Source organism: Mustela nigripes, chromosome 13 (genome assembly GCF_022355385.1).
Source record: "Mustela nigripes isolate SB6536 chromosome 13, MUSNIG.SB6536, whole genome shotgun sequence".
Taxonomy (NCBI): domain Eukaryota; kingdom Metazoa; phylum Chordata; class Mammalia; order Carnivora; family Mustelidae; genus Mustela; species Mustela nigripes.
Window position 1 is genome coordinate 4,476,570 of NC_081569.1, and position 16,560 is coordinate 4,493,129.

At 49.3% G+C, this 16,560-nt stretch overlaps 1 protein-coding gene and 1 long non-coding RNA gene across 6 annotated transcripts in view; one reads left to right on the forward strand and one right to left on the reverse strand.

The window, feature by feature from the left end:
• ALPK3 (alpha kinase 3) overlaps nt 1-16,560 on the reverse strand; it is a 49,926-nt gene that overhangs the window by 21,604 nt on the left and 11,762 nt on the right. For 4 of the 5 annotated variants that reach the window (XM_059371522.1, XM_059371519.1, XM_059371523.1 and 1 more), the window contains 2 exons: nt 8,762-8,879; nt 6,942-8,160 (listed from right to left, as the gene is read on the reverse strand). In XM_059371522.1, the coding sequence (XP_059227505.1) occupies nt 6,942-8,160; nt 8,762-8,879 (1,337 nt within the window). Of the gene's footprint in view, nt 1-6,941; nt 8,161-8,761; nt 8,880-11,955; nt 12,269-16,560 lie in introns of those variants that run through there. The other variant, XM_059371520.1, reaches the window with a different exon arrangement.
• LOC132029064 (uncharacterized) lies at nt 14,006-16,198 on the forward strand. Its single transcript, XR_009407680.1, has 3 exons — nt 14,006-14,063; nt 15,049-15,239; nt 15,910-16,198. It is a non-coding gene; the product is annotated as an uncharacterized LOC132029064 (long non-coding RNA).

The following is a 16,560-nucleotide window of genomic DNA, read 5'->3' on the forward strand; positions in this document are numbered from 1 at the left end:
AACTACTAATTGACAATACAATGGCTTCTAACCCTCAGAGTGGGACATGGTCCCAGAGTGCTGGCTTGGGGAAGCAGGGACTAAACCAGGAGCTTAACAGGAATGGTGAGGGCAATGTCTAGGACCTGGAATCTCCTTCCTCTGAAACCTAGACCCAGGGCTGATACTGAGGCTTTAACATCTTTAAATGCTTGGTAGATTTGCCAGGAAAACTATCTGGTCCAAAAGACTTCCTATTTGGATGATTTTTAGCAACAAATTTTATTTCTGTAACAATTATAGGATTATTCAAGTTATCTCGTTGTTTGCAAGAGTTTCATAGCTTGTAGTTTTTAAAGAGTTGGTCTATTTCATCTAAGTTGTTGAACTACGTGCAGAGTTTTTCATGATGGGCCTTGATTATCCTTTTAGTACTTGCAAGATCTCTAGAGAAATTACCCTTCACTCCTTTTAAAAAAAATCTTTTTTCTAAGGATTTATTTATTTTAGAGGGATTGAAAGAGAGAGAGGGAAAGAGAGAACATGAGTGGTGGGGAGGGGCAGAGGGAGAGAATCTTCAATCAGACTCCCCACTGAGTGCAGAGCCAGACACAGGGCTCAATCCCATGAACCAAGAGATCAAGACCTGAGCCGAGACCAAGAATCAGACATCCAACTGCCTGAGCCACCCTGGTGCCCCTAAAAATTTATTGAGGTATAATTGGCAAAGACTGTATAATTTAATGTGTACCACCTGATGTTTTGGGATGCCTATCCTGTGAAATGAGCACTATGATCAGGCCCTTCTTTTATCTTAATGCTGGTCATTTGTGTCTTTTCTCATTTTTTTCCTTTGTGAGTCTTGCTAGAGGTTTATCAATATTACTGATTTTTTCCAAATAACCAGATTTCGGTTTGTTTTCTCCATAGTTTTCTGTTTCCAATGTCATTGTTTTCTGCTCTTTTTTTTTTTTTTTTAAGATTTTATTTATTTATTTATTTGACAGACAGAGATCACAAGTAGGCAGAGAGGCAGGCAGAGAGAGAGAGAGAGGAGGAAGCAGGCTCCCCGCTGAGCAGAGAGCCCGATGCGGGACTCGATCCCAGGACCCCGAGATCATGACCTGAGCCGAAGGCAGCGGCTTAACCCACTGAGCCACCTAGGCGCCCTCTGCTCTTTTTTTTATTGCGTTCAGTTAACCAACATACAGAACATCATAATTTTTTGATGTAGTGTTCAATGATTCATTAGTTGCACATAACGCCCAGTGCTCTTTTACTCTTTCCTTCCTTCTCTTTGTTTTGGGTTTATTTACCTCTTCCTTTTCCAGTTTCTCAACACGGGAGCTTAGATTACTTAGACCTTTCTTATTTTCTAATATAAATATTTTAATGTTATAAATTTTCCTCAAAATTCTTATTTTCCTCAAAATACTTATTTATCCAAACTTTTCATGTGTTGTATCTTCACTTTCATTCAGTTAAAAATATTTTCCATTTGCCCTTAAGACCTTCCTCTTTGACTCATGAGAGTGCGTCATAAATATTTAAAGCATTTTGAGAGTTTCTTGTTATCTTTTTCTGTCATTGATCTGTTGCTTAAGTCCCTATTGCACAGAAAACATACTTTGTATTATTGCAATTATTTTCTATTTGTTAAGGTTTGTTTATGACCCAGGATATGATCTATTTGGGTGACTGTTTTACACGCACCTGAGAAGAACAGTATTCTGTTGTTACATGGAGTATCCTATGCATGTGTTAGACCCAGTCAGTTGATAATGTTGCTCTTTTCTATTCTTATTCATACTGATTTTCAGTTTATTAACTCAAGACATTACTGAGAGAACTTTAAAGTCTCCAACTATAATGCCTGATCTTTCTGTTTCTCCTTCCTGTTCTTCATATATTTTGAAGCTCTGTTGTTAGAGGCAAACACATTTTTTTATTATGTTTTCTTGAGCGGACCCTTTTCTCATTATATAATTCACAATTTTGCCCTGGAGTCTACGTTGCCTGAAATTAACAGGGTCACTCCAGTTCTCAACAGATTAGTGTTTGCATAGTGTATATTTTCTATCATTTTATTTTTTGCCTACCTGTAATATTATAGTTGAGGTCAATTTCTTGTAAAAATCCCAGCTTTGAGAATGTTATTTGATCCATTCTCACAATCTCTCTTATTTGTGTGTTTAGACCACTTATATTTAATATAATTATATGTTTGCATTTAGGTCAATTATTTTATTATTTGTTTTCCATTTCTTTCCTCTGTTTTTTCTGTCCTCCATTTCCCCTATCCTGTCTTCTTTTAGATTATTTGAACATTTTTAGTATTCCCCTTCAATTTATATGTTGTGATTTTTACTTAGTATTTTAATTTTTGCTCTAAGGGTTATAGTATATATACTTCCCACAGTCTATTTGGAATCAATATTTAACTCTTCAAGTGAAATGTAGTCATTTTATCACCATATAGATCCCTTTGTCCTCTCCCTTTTATGCTGCATGTTTACCCCAATATTTACCATTTCTGTAGTTCTTCCTTCATTCCTTGTGATACAGGTTCCATTCCAGTATCATTTCCCTTCTATAGGTAAAACATACTTTAGCAGTCTTTCAGAACAGGTCTGCCAGTGATTTATTATCTTAGTTTTATCAGGTAATGCCTTTATTTCACCTTCAATACTGAAAGATGTTTTTTGCTGAATGTAGATCTACGAATATAAAGACACTTCCTTTTAGCAGGTCTATTATTCCACTTCCTTTTGACCTCCATTGTTTTCAATGAGAAATCTGCAGTCATTTGAATCATTGTTCCCCTATAATGTGTTGTTTTTCACTGACTACTTTCAAGACTTTGTGTTGTCTTTAGTTCTCAGCAATTTGCTTATTGCTTCTTGGCATGGAATTCTGTAGGCATATCTTATTTGGGATTTGCTGGACTTCTTGTGTGTAGGTTTGTGTCTTTTGCCTAATTTGGCTAGTGTTCAGCCATTATTTATTCAGGTATTTTTTCTGTACCACACCCTTCTCTCCTGGGTCTCCAATAACACAAACATTAGATGTTTTGATATGGTACCACAGGTCCCTGAAGGTCTGTTTATTTCTCTTTCTTATCTTTTTATTTTCCTTCTCTGTTATTCAAGTTGAATAATATCTATCGACCTATCTTCAAGTTCACTGACATTTTCCTGCCATCTTCATTCTGCTATTGTGCCCAGTGAGAAAGTGTTTTTATTTCAATTATTGTATTTTTCAGTTCTAAAATTAAAATTTGGTTCTTTATATCTTGTATTTCTTTGCAGAGACCGTTCTAGGTTTCTATTTATTTCCAGAATGTTTACCCTTACATTTTGTCATATTCTTATAGTTGCTGACACTAACTGAGATAATTTCATTATCTCTGCCATCTTGACACTGGCATTCTTTGTCTTTTCCCATGCAAGTTGAGATTTCTTGATTTTCCATATGCCAAGTTACTTTTATTATATCCTAGACATTCCGAATATCATGAGACCCTGGTTCTTATATAAATCCTACGGATAATATAATATTAATGTTTGTGTCTTAGCAGATACTCTACTTGGTTGTGTTCAGGCTGCAAGTTTCATTCAGCCTGTTGAGATTGTAGTTTCAGTGAGAGTTCCATTTTTCAATGCCTTCGCAGTACTATTCAGACCAACCAGTGTGTATGCCACTGGGGACCAGTCTGGGACCTGGATGATGGTCTTTTAGTTCCATTCTCAAAGTTTTTGATACAGCATGCAGAACCAGATCCATGCATGCATAAATAGCTTGGGGACAAGCCCAAGAATTTATAAACAGCTTATGAAGTCACTTTCTCAAATGTTCCTTCTCCAAGATCTCTCCTGTAATTTCTGGGTCCTTAGGGCTCCTTTTTTTCAGCCTCTGAACAGATAGCTGGGGCTTCATTTATTCATCATATACTTTCACACATGAACCTGTGTCCTAGGCCAAGAAAGAGACCCAAAAGAGAGAGAGAAAAAAAAAGCAACAGGGATTCATCCTACCGTTTTGGGAGACCACAGCTTCTCTGAACAGAGAGAAAGATTCCCTCCCTCAAAGTTTGACACCTGTGGCCTCTTCTGCCATTACTGTCACTACCAGGAGATTCCTTTCCCATTCCTCAAGCTTGATGTACAGTAGAGAGCTTCTCCTAAAGTAAAGCTGATCCTTACTTCTGAGTTTCTGATTGAATTAAGACCAGGACAGAGAATACTAGATTTAAAAGGCAAAAAACCAAACAGGAAAACACTGCTAGTTCTAGGGTACTTTGAAGTCCAGTCTTCCCCAGTCTGCCTACTATTGTTTACCAAAGTCCTCAAATAGCTGCACCAAGCATTTTGCCCAAGTTTTTTAGCTGCATTCAATGGGAAATATAGGGTGAGTGTTTGCTCCATCTCATCCAGAACTGGAAATGTTATAACAACTAGCTTCATACTGATTATTGTATCTTTCAGTTCTGGTTTTCCAGTTGGTTGATTTTTAAGTTTATCCCACTTTTTATAACTTCTAGTTCTCTGAAATTTTCAATCTTGTCTGGAATCTAAGGAATCTACATACTCAGATCAACATCAAGTTAATTTAAAAGTCAAGTGGAGAAATTCAAATAACAAAAATTATTTTTAAAATGTAGATTCATACTCAACTAACCTCAGAATAGGGAAGGAACACTTAAACCATGGGAGGTGGTTCAATAATAAATGGCAGCCTATATAACCATCAGCGTTTTCCAGAAAATTTTTAGGGACCGTGAGAAAATGTTCATGAAATAATGAGAAGGAGGGGCACCTGGGTGGCTCAGTGGGTTAAGCCTCTGCCTTGGGGTCAGGTCATGATCTCAGGGTCCTGGGATCGAGCCCCTCATCGGGCTTTCTGCTCAGCGGGGAGCCTGCTTCTCCATCTCTCTCTGCCTGCTTCCCTGCCTACTTGTGATCTCTGTCAAATAAATAAGTAAAATCTTTAAAAAAGAAAGAAAGAATGAGAGGGGAAGAAAGCAGGATATGACTGAATCAGAAGAGCAGGACACACTGAATTTGTACTGCATATACAGAAAGATTGGTAGCTACATCACGATGCTTCTCGATGGTAGAATTCTAGGTGAGCTGTTATTTATCCCGTTGAATTTTTAAGGGTTCCCCCCATATTTGTCACCACGAGCATGGGTGTCTTTCAAGAGATTTTTTAAAGACTTGGTAGGATGAGAAGATGAAAAACCAATCAGATTCAGCCACGAAAGAGCAGCAGGTTTGGCGTACGCCTAGACGTTAAATGCATTTTTCACCTGTGCGATCTATGTCACAATTTTCTAAGTACAGAAAATAGAAGTCACACACACATCTTGCAAGGACCGTGGAACCAGGGCGGGCCGCCTCTCCTGCACCTGCCACTCCTCTGAGAGGCAAGGAGAGCCCTGCTGGGAGGGGGCAGGTGGCCTGGCGCTGGTGTCCCCTCCACTGTGGGCAAGGAGGCCGCCTTCGTCAGACTTGGCTGCTGGCCTGGTCACTTCCCGAATGCGCTCCCTGGGGGCTCCTGCCTGTGGGCTGGGTCAGGCACACGGAGCAGTGCCATCAGGGCCACTAGGAACTCAGTCCACCAGCTGCCAGCATCCCCAGAGACCAAGTGTGAGCGCTGAGTCACCAACCTCCAAGAGTCTGGCTTGAGGTCCGCCCCCTCCCAAGCCCTCTGAACCTACTGTCCCCACAGACTAACTCAGCACCACTCTTGAAATGCCAGAAGTTCTTTCTGTGGGAAGGTCAGTGCCCCCTTTGCCTATGAAGCTCTGTCCCCCACGAGGTCCCGGGGCAGGTAGCTTGTCCCTTCTGCCGTCTGTCCTCCCTCTTGAAACACGTTCCCTTTCTGCCACTCAGAAGAAATATGGCCTTTTTTCTGCCCACTGTGAAACTGTCTCCCCAAAACTCCTGTGAAACACCGTCTGCCTCCCCCTTTGGGGGGCCTGGCTGACTCTTGATCTTGGCTCAGGTTGTGAACTCAGGTTCATGGGATCCAGCCCCGCTCTGTATGGGGGGGTAGTCTGCTTCTCCCTCTGGCTCTGCTCCTGCCCTGCTCACTCTCTAATAAATTTTTAAAAATAATAATAAAGATGAAATACGGTCTGCCCTTTGCCTCCTGAGACATGCAGCACTGACCAAAGGGGACAAACTTCCCTCTGTCACTCTTCTCAATCCTGTTCCTCCCTCTCTGCTCCCTGAACTTCTCAGTGCTGTCGCCCACCTCTTCTTTGAACAGTGGATACCCCCATCCCTACCTTCCCTCCATTGGCCACCTGATCCCCTGGAAATGATGGCCTTCCTGTTCCCAGATAAAAAAGGGGGCCTCAGTCCCCCACCTGTCACCCACCGTAGAAATCATCTTACTCCTCCTGCCATTTACTAGTTCTTAACACGCACCAGGCCCTCCGCTGAGCCAGCAGGCTCTCCCAGCAGCCTACGACGTACGTAGCATTTTTATTCTGATTTTACAACTTGCCCCGAACACCAGATGTTAAGCAAAGTCAGAATTGCAAATAGGTACGCCTGACTCTGAAATCTTAGATTAAAAACCCAAATTAAACCAGAATTTCCTGGACAGTTGATATTTGTAGAAATCTAAGCATCCAGGTTGAGACCCACCACACCCTACAGCTCACCCCTGCTCCTCAGTCTCCCCATGAAACACTGTTGCCTCAGTGAACCCCAGGAAAACCCTCCACTGGCTCTTTCCTCCCCAAAGGACATAGTTTCCCTCCACCTCCGTCTGGAGATTGGCTGGGGCAAAGGCCAGGCCTGTGGTCCTCTGCTCCCGGCTGGCACTCGGTCACCACCTCACCCCTTCTATAAATAGCCCACTGCTCACTGGCTGCCGAGCTGTGGGAGCAAGAGTTTCCATGAGCTCAGCTTCCCAGAGAGGCCCTCCAGGTACCCAACACCCACACTTACCTCTCCCGAAGTCCTGTGGCCAGCTGGACCCTGTAGGGGGCTGTCCCGGGGGCCGTGTCTCCGCCGGGCAGGGGGTGTGGGCACTGGGGCCGAGGCCTGAGATGGGGCCTTCCCTGAGCTCTGGGCCCCTGGTTCTGGAGCTCGGCTCGGGGAATGATCGGGCTTGCTGTCGTCGGTGGGCTCCCCTTTGGGCTTCGGAGGGGCAAATCTCTTCCTGTTGAAAGGCCTAGTTGTCTGGGGGGCCGAGGCGGTGGGCTGGGCAGGGGCAACAGCCCCCCTTTCCCCTCCAGCCTCACTGGGTACCTTCCCGGGGGGCCTCTCTCCAGGTGCCCTGCCGCCTGGGGTCTGGGAGCCCTCTTCCCCCTTCGGCGTGCCTGCGAGGGTACTTTCCAGATACATGTCCTTTAGAGAGAAATACACTTGCTGGTCTGGGCCTGGGATGGGGGCATCCCGGGCCTGCTCTTGAGCGCCCACAGCCGGAGCAGGCTTCCTGGTGCTCACTGCTCCAGAGGACCCCGGACCCTGTGCAGCCCTGCCTCCCCGCCGGGTCTGGACCTGCTCCACGTCCGCAGGTCCCTGCATCCCGGACTTGTCTGAACTAGGGGCACGGCCTTCAGGAGACCTTGGGCTTCGAGCCGCCTTCTCTGACTCTGGCTTCTGGAGACCCTGCTTAGGTTCCTCATCTTTCTTCTTTTTCTTGGCCCCAGACTCTGCTTTGGGGGCTCGCTGAGGCCCCAGCTCCATGGCCTCGCAGATGTACGTCAGCAGGGGGTGCTCCCCGTCCTCCCCATTCTCGGGGGCCGCCTCCCCGTTGGTGGTCACTTCTCCAGGAGCGAAGCTGTTGAGGAGGCCCAAAGCTGGGTGCTGAGCGGGCTCAGCCTCTTCCTCCTGCCACGCCGCTGGGGTCCTGTCCTCAGCCTCCCGGGCCGGGGCTGAGGGGAGGGACGCCTCGTCCCGGCTCAGCCGCCGTTTGCGCTGGAAGCGGTCGGGGCTGAGCTTGCGCAGAGTGTCGGCGTCTCCCACCACCTCCTTCCGGGGCTTCCAGCTCTGCTCGATCTCCCGCATCTTTGCGGCAGCCTTGAGCTTCAGCTTGGCGAACCAGCGCTGGTGGATCTTGTACTCCGTCATGGTGCCGACCTCCAAGACCCCCGAGCAGGACACGATGCCCTTGGTGTTCCGGGCAGAGGCCTGGTAGATGGCCGCGTCTTCCTCTTGACACCTAAAGGGAGGGGCGCGAGATGCCCACTCTCTCCTCCTGCCAGGTGGGAGGCCCACCCCGCCCCCCGCGGCCCGCGTCTCCCAGAGCTGAGCATGCCGCCCCGCCCCCCAAAGTCCCGCCCTGAGCACCCCACCCCACCTCCGACGCCACAGCGCTCCGCATTGCAGTTGGGGAAACTGAGGCTGGCCACAGGGAGGGAGCTGGCCCAGGTCATGCTGTTCCAGAAGGGATGAGACGTGAGGCCCAGGAGTGCTCCCTGCAGAATCAGGTGACCCACACAGCCACACAGTCCTTACTTGTGAAGTAAGGACACCACGGGAGCTTTTTTGGGTAGCTGACCTCATGGAAAATGTTTCTGGGGGTTGGGACCTCCTCTGCTTGCGCTTTAATCTCCGGCTGTCAGAAGTCGTCCCACCCCGGCCTTTGGAGATCCCAGACCCTGGCAGGCAGGCAGCTCGCCAGCAAGTTCAACTCAGCAGCAGAAACCCGCCCTGCACCCCTAGATCCCGCCTGGGCCATCAGCGCACAGCCAAGCCCATCTCTGATGGGGCCACAGGCCCCCAGGAGCGCAGAGAGAGCGGGACAGGTCGCGTGCCCCCACCTGTAAATGTGAAGCGTGTGGCGGTTGCCCTGGTGAGTGATCTCGTACTTCGGCAAACCACAGTAGCGGTCCAGCTCTATGTCATCTTTGTACCAGGTCACCTCCGGCTCTGGGTATCCTAGGAAGGAAACGGGGCACTGGGTTGCAGGAAGACCAGGTCCAAAACAGTGGGAGGAGAGAACAGGATGCTGCAGGAGAGAACGGCTTCCCCAGACTACCTGCCCCACTCGCAGGAAGAAAAGGGCTATCATTTGGCTCTGCCTATTCTTAGAAGCTAGCCCAGGTCAAGGCTGAAAACTGTTCCCCTTCAGCAGCTGGAAGGCAAATATGGAGGAGAAACTTCCTAGCAGAGAAGCAAGACGTTTCCAGAGAACCTCAGCTGGTAGTAACAAGCCCCCTTCCTTCAGTGTCCTGACCTGCATTCTCAACTGTGGTAACGGCTGTATCCTCAAAGGTCTCCCCCAGTACCCCAACACCGAGAAAACCTCCTTCTTTTGTCCTAGGTTGCTGCAATGCTGGCCTCATTTGCTGACACACCAGAACATCCATCCATCCATCATCCATCCACATTTCCCGACCCACTCATTCACTGCTGTGGCCCCTTTTCTCTGGGGACGTCCAGCTCTGGCCACAAGGAGCACTTCCAACTGTTAGAGTCACCTGTCCTGCCTCCTTCCCCACACGCCTGGTGGGTCCAGGAATGGACACCCAATCAGCTCACGGAGTCTGGTTATTTGACCTAGGTTTTAGCAATCAGGACCTAGAAGCAGTCTAGCCTTGGGCCTGGAGCTAGAACTTCAGAGGGATGCGGCCAACCCCTCCACTCGGACTGGCCTGCGGTGAAAAGCAAGAATGAAGGGGATATTGAGGGCAGAATACGAGATAGGAGACAGACAGATGCTCCCAACATCCTTCCATAGACTGGCTCCATTCCCTGCCTGGGCCCCGAGGACTTCCTGCCTATCAGTCCCACAAGAAGCCCCCAGCCTTACCAGTGAACTCTGCTTCTAGCCGACTCCCAAATGATTTACACTGTTGATCTGAATTCAAAGACCCCTAGCTCGCCTTCCCTCCAATTAGGCACGTGCTGAGCCATGAGAGGGCTATTACACCTACAGAAGCCTGGCCGGCAGGGTGTCTGCTCTTGGAGAACCCACGGTCCAGTAGGAAACCTAAGTCAGGGCACACCCGCTCCACCTTCCTGCATGGATGGATCCGCAGCGCACACGCCTCTCCAAAGCTGTCCTCACTGGACCCCATCTCCTCTTGCCTCGCCAAGGACATCTCTCCAACAATTTTTCCTGCTCTCGCCTGCATCAGCAAACGGTTCCCCTCTGTGACATCACCACCCCTGGCACGCAAGCCTGCTGCATGAGTTTTACAAGAACGTTCTCTGCACTCTGTCTTCCTCCCTCCCCTCCCATCAGGCTTTTGTGCGCACACAGCACCAGAATCCTGTCCGTGGAGGTCACTCCTGACTCGCACGTCGCCAAGTTTCCTGGCAATTCTCATGCCTCATCTGTTCAGTCTGTCGGCGTCGATGCCCACTCCCTGGGACCTTCTCACTCCTGGAGCGCTCTCCCTGCCTCATGGGCCACTCTTTCTAATTTCCTTCATCCGTCCCCCTCAACACCGGAGCCTGTGAGCGGGAGGTGCCCAGGGCTCAGGCCCCAGAACCGCTTCCTGCTCTCTCTCCATATAACCTGAGGTCTGAGGCTGATCGGTGGGCTTTAAAGATCTGTGTGCTCGCCACTGCCACGTTCGTACGTCCAGCCCAGACCTCCCCCCTGAACTCCTGGTTCCTGATTCTGACAGGTGTCTGACAGCACCCCTGTGAGATCTGATAGGTCCGGAACTTACCATCCGGGCCCAGCTCCTCGCGCCTCCCTCCAGGACAGTTGTGACATAGCTCGGTACCCAGTGACTTTATCCTTCTAAGTTGATTTGGGCCCCAAATCTGGAGGCATTCCTTTATTCCTTTCTTTTTCTCACACCCATGCCATCAGACAATCCTACGGGCCCTTCCTTCAGAATATATCCACCACCTGGTCCCTTCTCGCCACTCCCCACCACCAAGCAGTCCCCAGCCCCGTCTCACAGGTCAGTCTCCGTATTACCCCCCACTGATCTCCCTGCTCCCGCTCTGGCTTCTGTTCAACCCCCATCTACACAGCAGCCAGAGTGAGCCTTTGCAAGTCAAGTCAGGTCGTGGCACTGCTCTGCTCCAAACACCCGGGAGCTCCCATTCAGCGCAGGTTCTCCCGATCGGTGCCCCCCACCCCACTGCCTCATTTCCCACCACTCTTCCACTCTGGGCCTTGCTCGATGCTACCCACCCCCCAACCCTAGCTACAGGGTCTGACCGGCTCGCCTCTAACACACAGCACAAGCCACCCACCTCTATTCCCTCACTTTCTTTTTTTTTTTTTTTTTAATTTAAAATTTTTTAAAAAGATTTTATTTATTTATTTGACAGAGAGTACAAGTAGGCAGAGCAGCAGGCAGAGGGAGAAGCAGACTCCCCATTGAGCGGAAAGCCCGACGCAGGGCTCGATCCCAGGACTCTGGAATCATGACACGAGCCCAAGGCAGTCACTTAACAGACTGAGCCACCCAGGGACCCCTATTCCCTCACTTTCTGTCCTCACATTACCTTCTCGGAGGGGCCTTCTCTCCCTCCCAGAAGCCTCGCCCCCCGCGCCTCTGCCCCTCTCACTATGTTTAGTGTGTAGCACCCATTGCCAGCTGACAGGTTACACACAGAGGACTTTGTTAGGTGGCGGACACCCTCGCCAACCCCCAGGGGAACATCGGTTCGTGACTTATCTGTGTTAGTCACCGCTGTGTCCCCGGTTCCTAGAATAGTGCCTGGTCTGGAACCAACGCGCATTAAATATTTATAGACAAATACACGAAGTGCTCTGGGTGCCGAGAGGGGACCAAACAAACACCTATGTCTGGAATATGGCAAAGGCTTTATGGTGCGAGCGGCCCTGGAACTGGTGGGCGGAATTTCAGAAAATGTCAAGTTCGGCGTCTGCCCCCCCCTTCACGGCAGGAGTCATGCCCCTGTGGTGCCCTGTGTCCCTGCCTATCTCTTCTAGACCCACGTCCCACGTGCGCAGGAATTCTGTCTTCCCTGCTGTTGTGTCCCCGGCACCTAAGTCAGGGCCTGGCCCAGAGCGGTCACTTACCAAACCCTGACGGAGGAGGGAGGGAAGGAGTGAGAGAGCAAACAAGCAGGAGACAGATGGGGCCGGCGCGCCTCACACAGGAGCCGTAGCAGTAGCGTGTGGGGGTGGGAGAGAAAGGACATGCCGGGGGACCGCGTCCAGGAGCAGGGAGCACAGGAGGGGAGGCTGTGCTACAGTCGGCCAGGAACAAACTCTGGGCAGCCCTGACTGTAAAGCGAGCCCCATGTTTCCACTGTGAGCTAAAGCCCCTGGTTACATCACCGCGCGGGGCCGAGGCCAGCACAGGTGTCCTCTCCATCCTGTGTGATGACCTCATCCCTCCAAGGGCCGGGCTCAGAGCCTCCAGCCTCATGATCTGCCCAGTAGGGCCTTAACCTCCAGGGCATCTGAGTCCATCAAGCTGGGACAGGGAAGGAGATACGGAACGGACCCCACCAGCCCAAGGCTGAGTTCGCAGCCCCCGTGGTGTCCTCTGATGCCTCTTCACAAAACGGCGGCCAACCTGGCAGCTGGGGGCTCCGTGGCAGTCATGGGTTTTTAGAAACACTTCTATCTGGACAGAAAACATTTCCTTGGGCCATGGATGATATGAACTATATCCTAAAACACACAAAACAACAGGAACGGCCCTTCCCTCCCAGCTGCATACACACTCCGGCCCATGCATGTGTGTCCACAAGTGGGCACGCACACACGTTCGGCTCTGGCCAGGAGAGCCCGCAGCGGTCCCACAGCCTGGGGCTTTCCCCGTCCCCCCTCCCCCTTTCCCCCTGAGACCTCTGCTTCACAGGCGACAGGCCTAAGTCTCGAACCCAACCTGGAGACTTGCAGCCTTGTCCCAACCAACCCCAGTTTGAGAAGCTCAGGTGGTAGGGATCATTAATGATGAAACCCATGTTGGAGTTCTCAAAGAGCTTTCGAACGGTTCTGTCTGGCCCTCTGCACAATCCTGTGAGGATTCTTCACACTTACTAAGGACTCACTACGGGCCAGGTACCGAGCTGAACATTTTTCTTGTATTATGTAATCATCGCAAAAATCCTACAAGGAATATACTGTTATTAATCCCCAATTTAAGAAGAGGAATTCAGGGCACCTGGGTGGCTCAGTCGGTTAAGCATCTGCCTTTGGCTCAGGCCATGATCCCAGGGTCCTGAGATCGAGCCCCGTGTTAGGCTCCCTGCTCAGCCTGCTTCTCCCCCTCCCTCTGATGCTCCCGCTGCTTGAGCTTTCTCTCTCTCTCTCTGTCAAACAAATAAGATCTTAAAAATAAAAAAATAAAGAAGAGGAATTTAAGGCCCATGAAATGAAGACTTCTGCCTAAGATCATCTAGCTAATGATATGCAGAATAACCAAATTCAGACCCCTCTTTTCTATAAAGCAGGCAAGTCAGGGGGTTTGATCTGTGTTTCACACAAAAGTGAGACAGGGCTCTGGGAAGTAAAGTGACAGCCAGAGTCACAAGGCACCTGGCTTCCTTTTCCCTTTACTGATGCTCTTTCTGGTGAGGATTCTGGGACCAATATGTAGGTTTGTATTCCCAGCATTCATTGTATTAGACTCATTTCTCTAAGAAAGGTGTTTCTCTGGAACTTGGTTCTGTCTAAAGGCTCAGTCACTGTCCAGTGTCTTTGGCTGCTTCCGCCTCCTGCCTCAATGTCTATGCACACCTACAGGCACATACACCAACACAGAATCCACAGAGTTGAGGAGAGTGGGGGAATGGGCCACCATGCTGGACAAAGATGGGCAACATCAAAGTAGCTTTCTGACCAAGGGAGCCCCTGGGGGAGACAGCCAGAAAGCAGAGTCAAGGTCTACCATCCCCCACTCCAAGAGGGGAGAGACTCTGGGTTGTATAATTCTTCTCCAAGACCACAAGGACTTCTTTCAGAGCTCAGCCAGCAGGAGAAGGGGCACAGACTCCTCTTCCTCATGCGGTCTAGGTTCTGACCCCCCCAGAAAGCATCACCTGCTGCTGGCAGGGGGCCCTGGTGGGGCTGACTCATCACAGTCCAGTTTAAGGAAGGAATGCTTCCGGCACGGTGGGAGGAAGACAGACACAGGTGGTCATTGTATCTCCACGGACACAAGCTGGGATCACCACGTGAGTCTCCCGTGGAGGCCGGTCTCAGCCACAGACCGATCTACCATCTACTTCTCCAGATCAGGAGACTCAGCTCCTGTCTCCTTTGTTCTCTGCTTTTTCTGGATCCTGCTTCCCCCTCCCCCTTCCTTCCTCATCCAGTCCACATTCTTGCCTTGCTAACTGGAAAAGGCTTATTGATGGTGGACTATGGCGATCACAGAGACCTCCTCCTTAATGTACTGCATAAAACTCAAGTGACCTGAGATTTTTTTTTATGTGTGGGGGACAAGGAGTGGGGAGGAGGAAGTTAGGGACAACAGGGGACTAAGGTATGAATGTTAGCAATACCTAGAGCTCTGGAAATCTTATAGCCCCAAATAGGAGTGCTAGAGACCTGGGCATGGCAGGTGCTCCTGAGCAGAAAGAAGACTGTGGCCTTTGTTGGCCATCATGAGACATGGATGATATCTCAACTGAGGGGATAAAGGTTTGCTCCTTTGGGTTGGGCTTAAAACAGGGCCAAGCTTTGGGCGCCTGGGTGGCTCAGTGGGTTAAGCCGCTGCCTTCGGCTCAGGTCATGATCTCAGGGTCCTGGGATCGAGTCCCGCATCGGGCTCTCTGCTCAGCAGGGAGCCTGCTTCCTCCCCTCTCTCTCTCTCTGCCTGCCTCTCTGCCTACTTGTGATCTCTCTCTGTCAAATAAATAAATAAAATATTTTTAAAAAATAATAAAATAAAATAAAACAGGGCCAAGCTTCATAATGACAATGGGGGGTATTGAATAAAATGCCCCAAGATTCTGGAAATCAGACTCCTGTCTGGCTTCTCCAACATCCCTCTCAGAGTCCATGGCTGCGAAGGGTAGAAAGGAAGAGGGAGAGAAGGGAGACCCGTCCCCGATGCCTGCCCCTCTCAGGCGGCCCAGGTCCCCTGCAGCAGCTGCGACCGAGAGGAACAGGCATTTGGCCAACAGGTACTGAGCGCCTTCTTTGTGCTTTTTCCAGAAAGGCAGCGTGTGCCTGGTTTGCACTCTATCCTCACAGATCTCACAGTTTTCCTGGAGGAGCAGAGAAACAGATACAGCAGGAGATTTCCGTGGCAGTGCTAGAGATGGATGATGTCCTAGAGGATAAGCCATGTGGTCTGGGCTTTGAAAGATGAGACGGAATTTTCCAGCAAAGGAGGAGGCTTTGAGGTAAAAAGACAGAATGAGCATATCCCCTGTTTTCACTCTCTCCACTATGAGTACTCTAACGAGATTTTTTTAATTAAAAGACATAAAACCACAGGGAAGAGGAGAACAGATGAGGCAAGCAACAGGAAGACCAACAGTCTGGAAGTCGGAAAGCAGATGGACAGTGGACACGGGCTCTACAGAGCCTGGACAGCTGAACCCTAACGTAGCAGTGGGGGAACAGAGAGCTACCCTTTGAGCACTGGAAAAGCCCCCGAAAGGCATAATCGCAAGCAATCACTTGGGGGAAAGGGAAAGGTGGAGAGGTTATAAGGTGCAAGAAAAACCATCAGATCTCTGGATCCCCTCACCCCCTCCGTACCGCTAGGTAACTACTTCTTCCCACCCCCATGGCCAAAGGTGAGGATGATTATCTGGAAAGGTACAAGTTTACCCCGAGGGTAAGCCAGCACAGCTGAGAGCACGGCTACTCTGTAGGAAACGAAAATGTAGTAATTGTATGCATAAAATGAATGCTCTCTGATGAGAGCCCACCCAACCCTACAATCTGCAAGCTCCTGGAAAATCTTTACCCGCCCCTCCAGGCAAGATAGGGGAAGAGTATTCACTAGGGATGCTAGCTAGCCCAAGATGAAGGGATTAAAGAAACTTGCCTTCTCATTTCCCACAGTGGCTGCCAGATCTCCCTACAAGGAAGCCCCAGGTTTTCAGGACCCTCCTGCTTCCTCAGAACCAACAACCAGATTTTTGGTCTCCACTCTTAACCATTATCTGACAGCTAAGGATCGCCAGGTGTCTGAAGACAGCCTATAGTCTACGGCCATACCACCCTGAACGCGCCCGATCTCGTCTGAAGACAGCCTATACATAGAAGACTAAGGATGAAAACAAATTAAAAAAAAAAAAAAAAAAAAAGCTAATTGGAAGGAACTCAAGCTATGCAGGGAGAAGGAAACTTTTAGAAAACTATCATTACTAGTGTCAGAGAGCTAAGAGGAGATGGTACATTCATGAAGATCAGGATGTCACAGGAAAAAAATTAAGAATTTCTTAGAAATTAAAAGCCCAGTGGAAGAGTAGAAAGAGAACAGTGAGGAAATCTCCCAGAAAGAGAGCAAAAAGACATATAGATAAAAGGAGAAGAAAGGAAAAGAAAAGGAGAGAATGAGTCCAGGGGAGCAGATATCCACGTAACGAGAGTTCCAGAAGGAAGGAGCAAGAGAAAACAGGAGGGACAAGCCAACATCAAAACGATCTCAAATTTCCCAGACCTAGAGGCCATCAATTACTAGATTGAAAGAGTCCAAGCACGCCCCAGGTT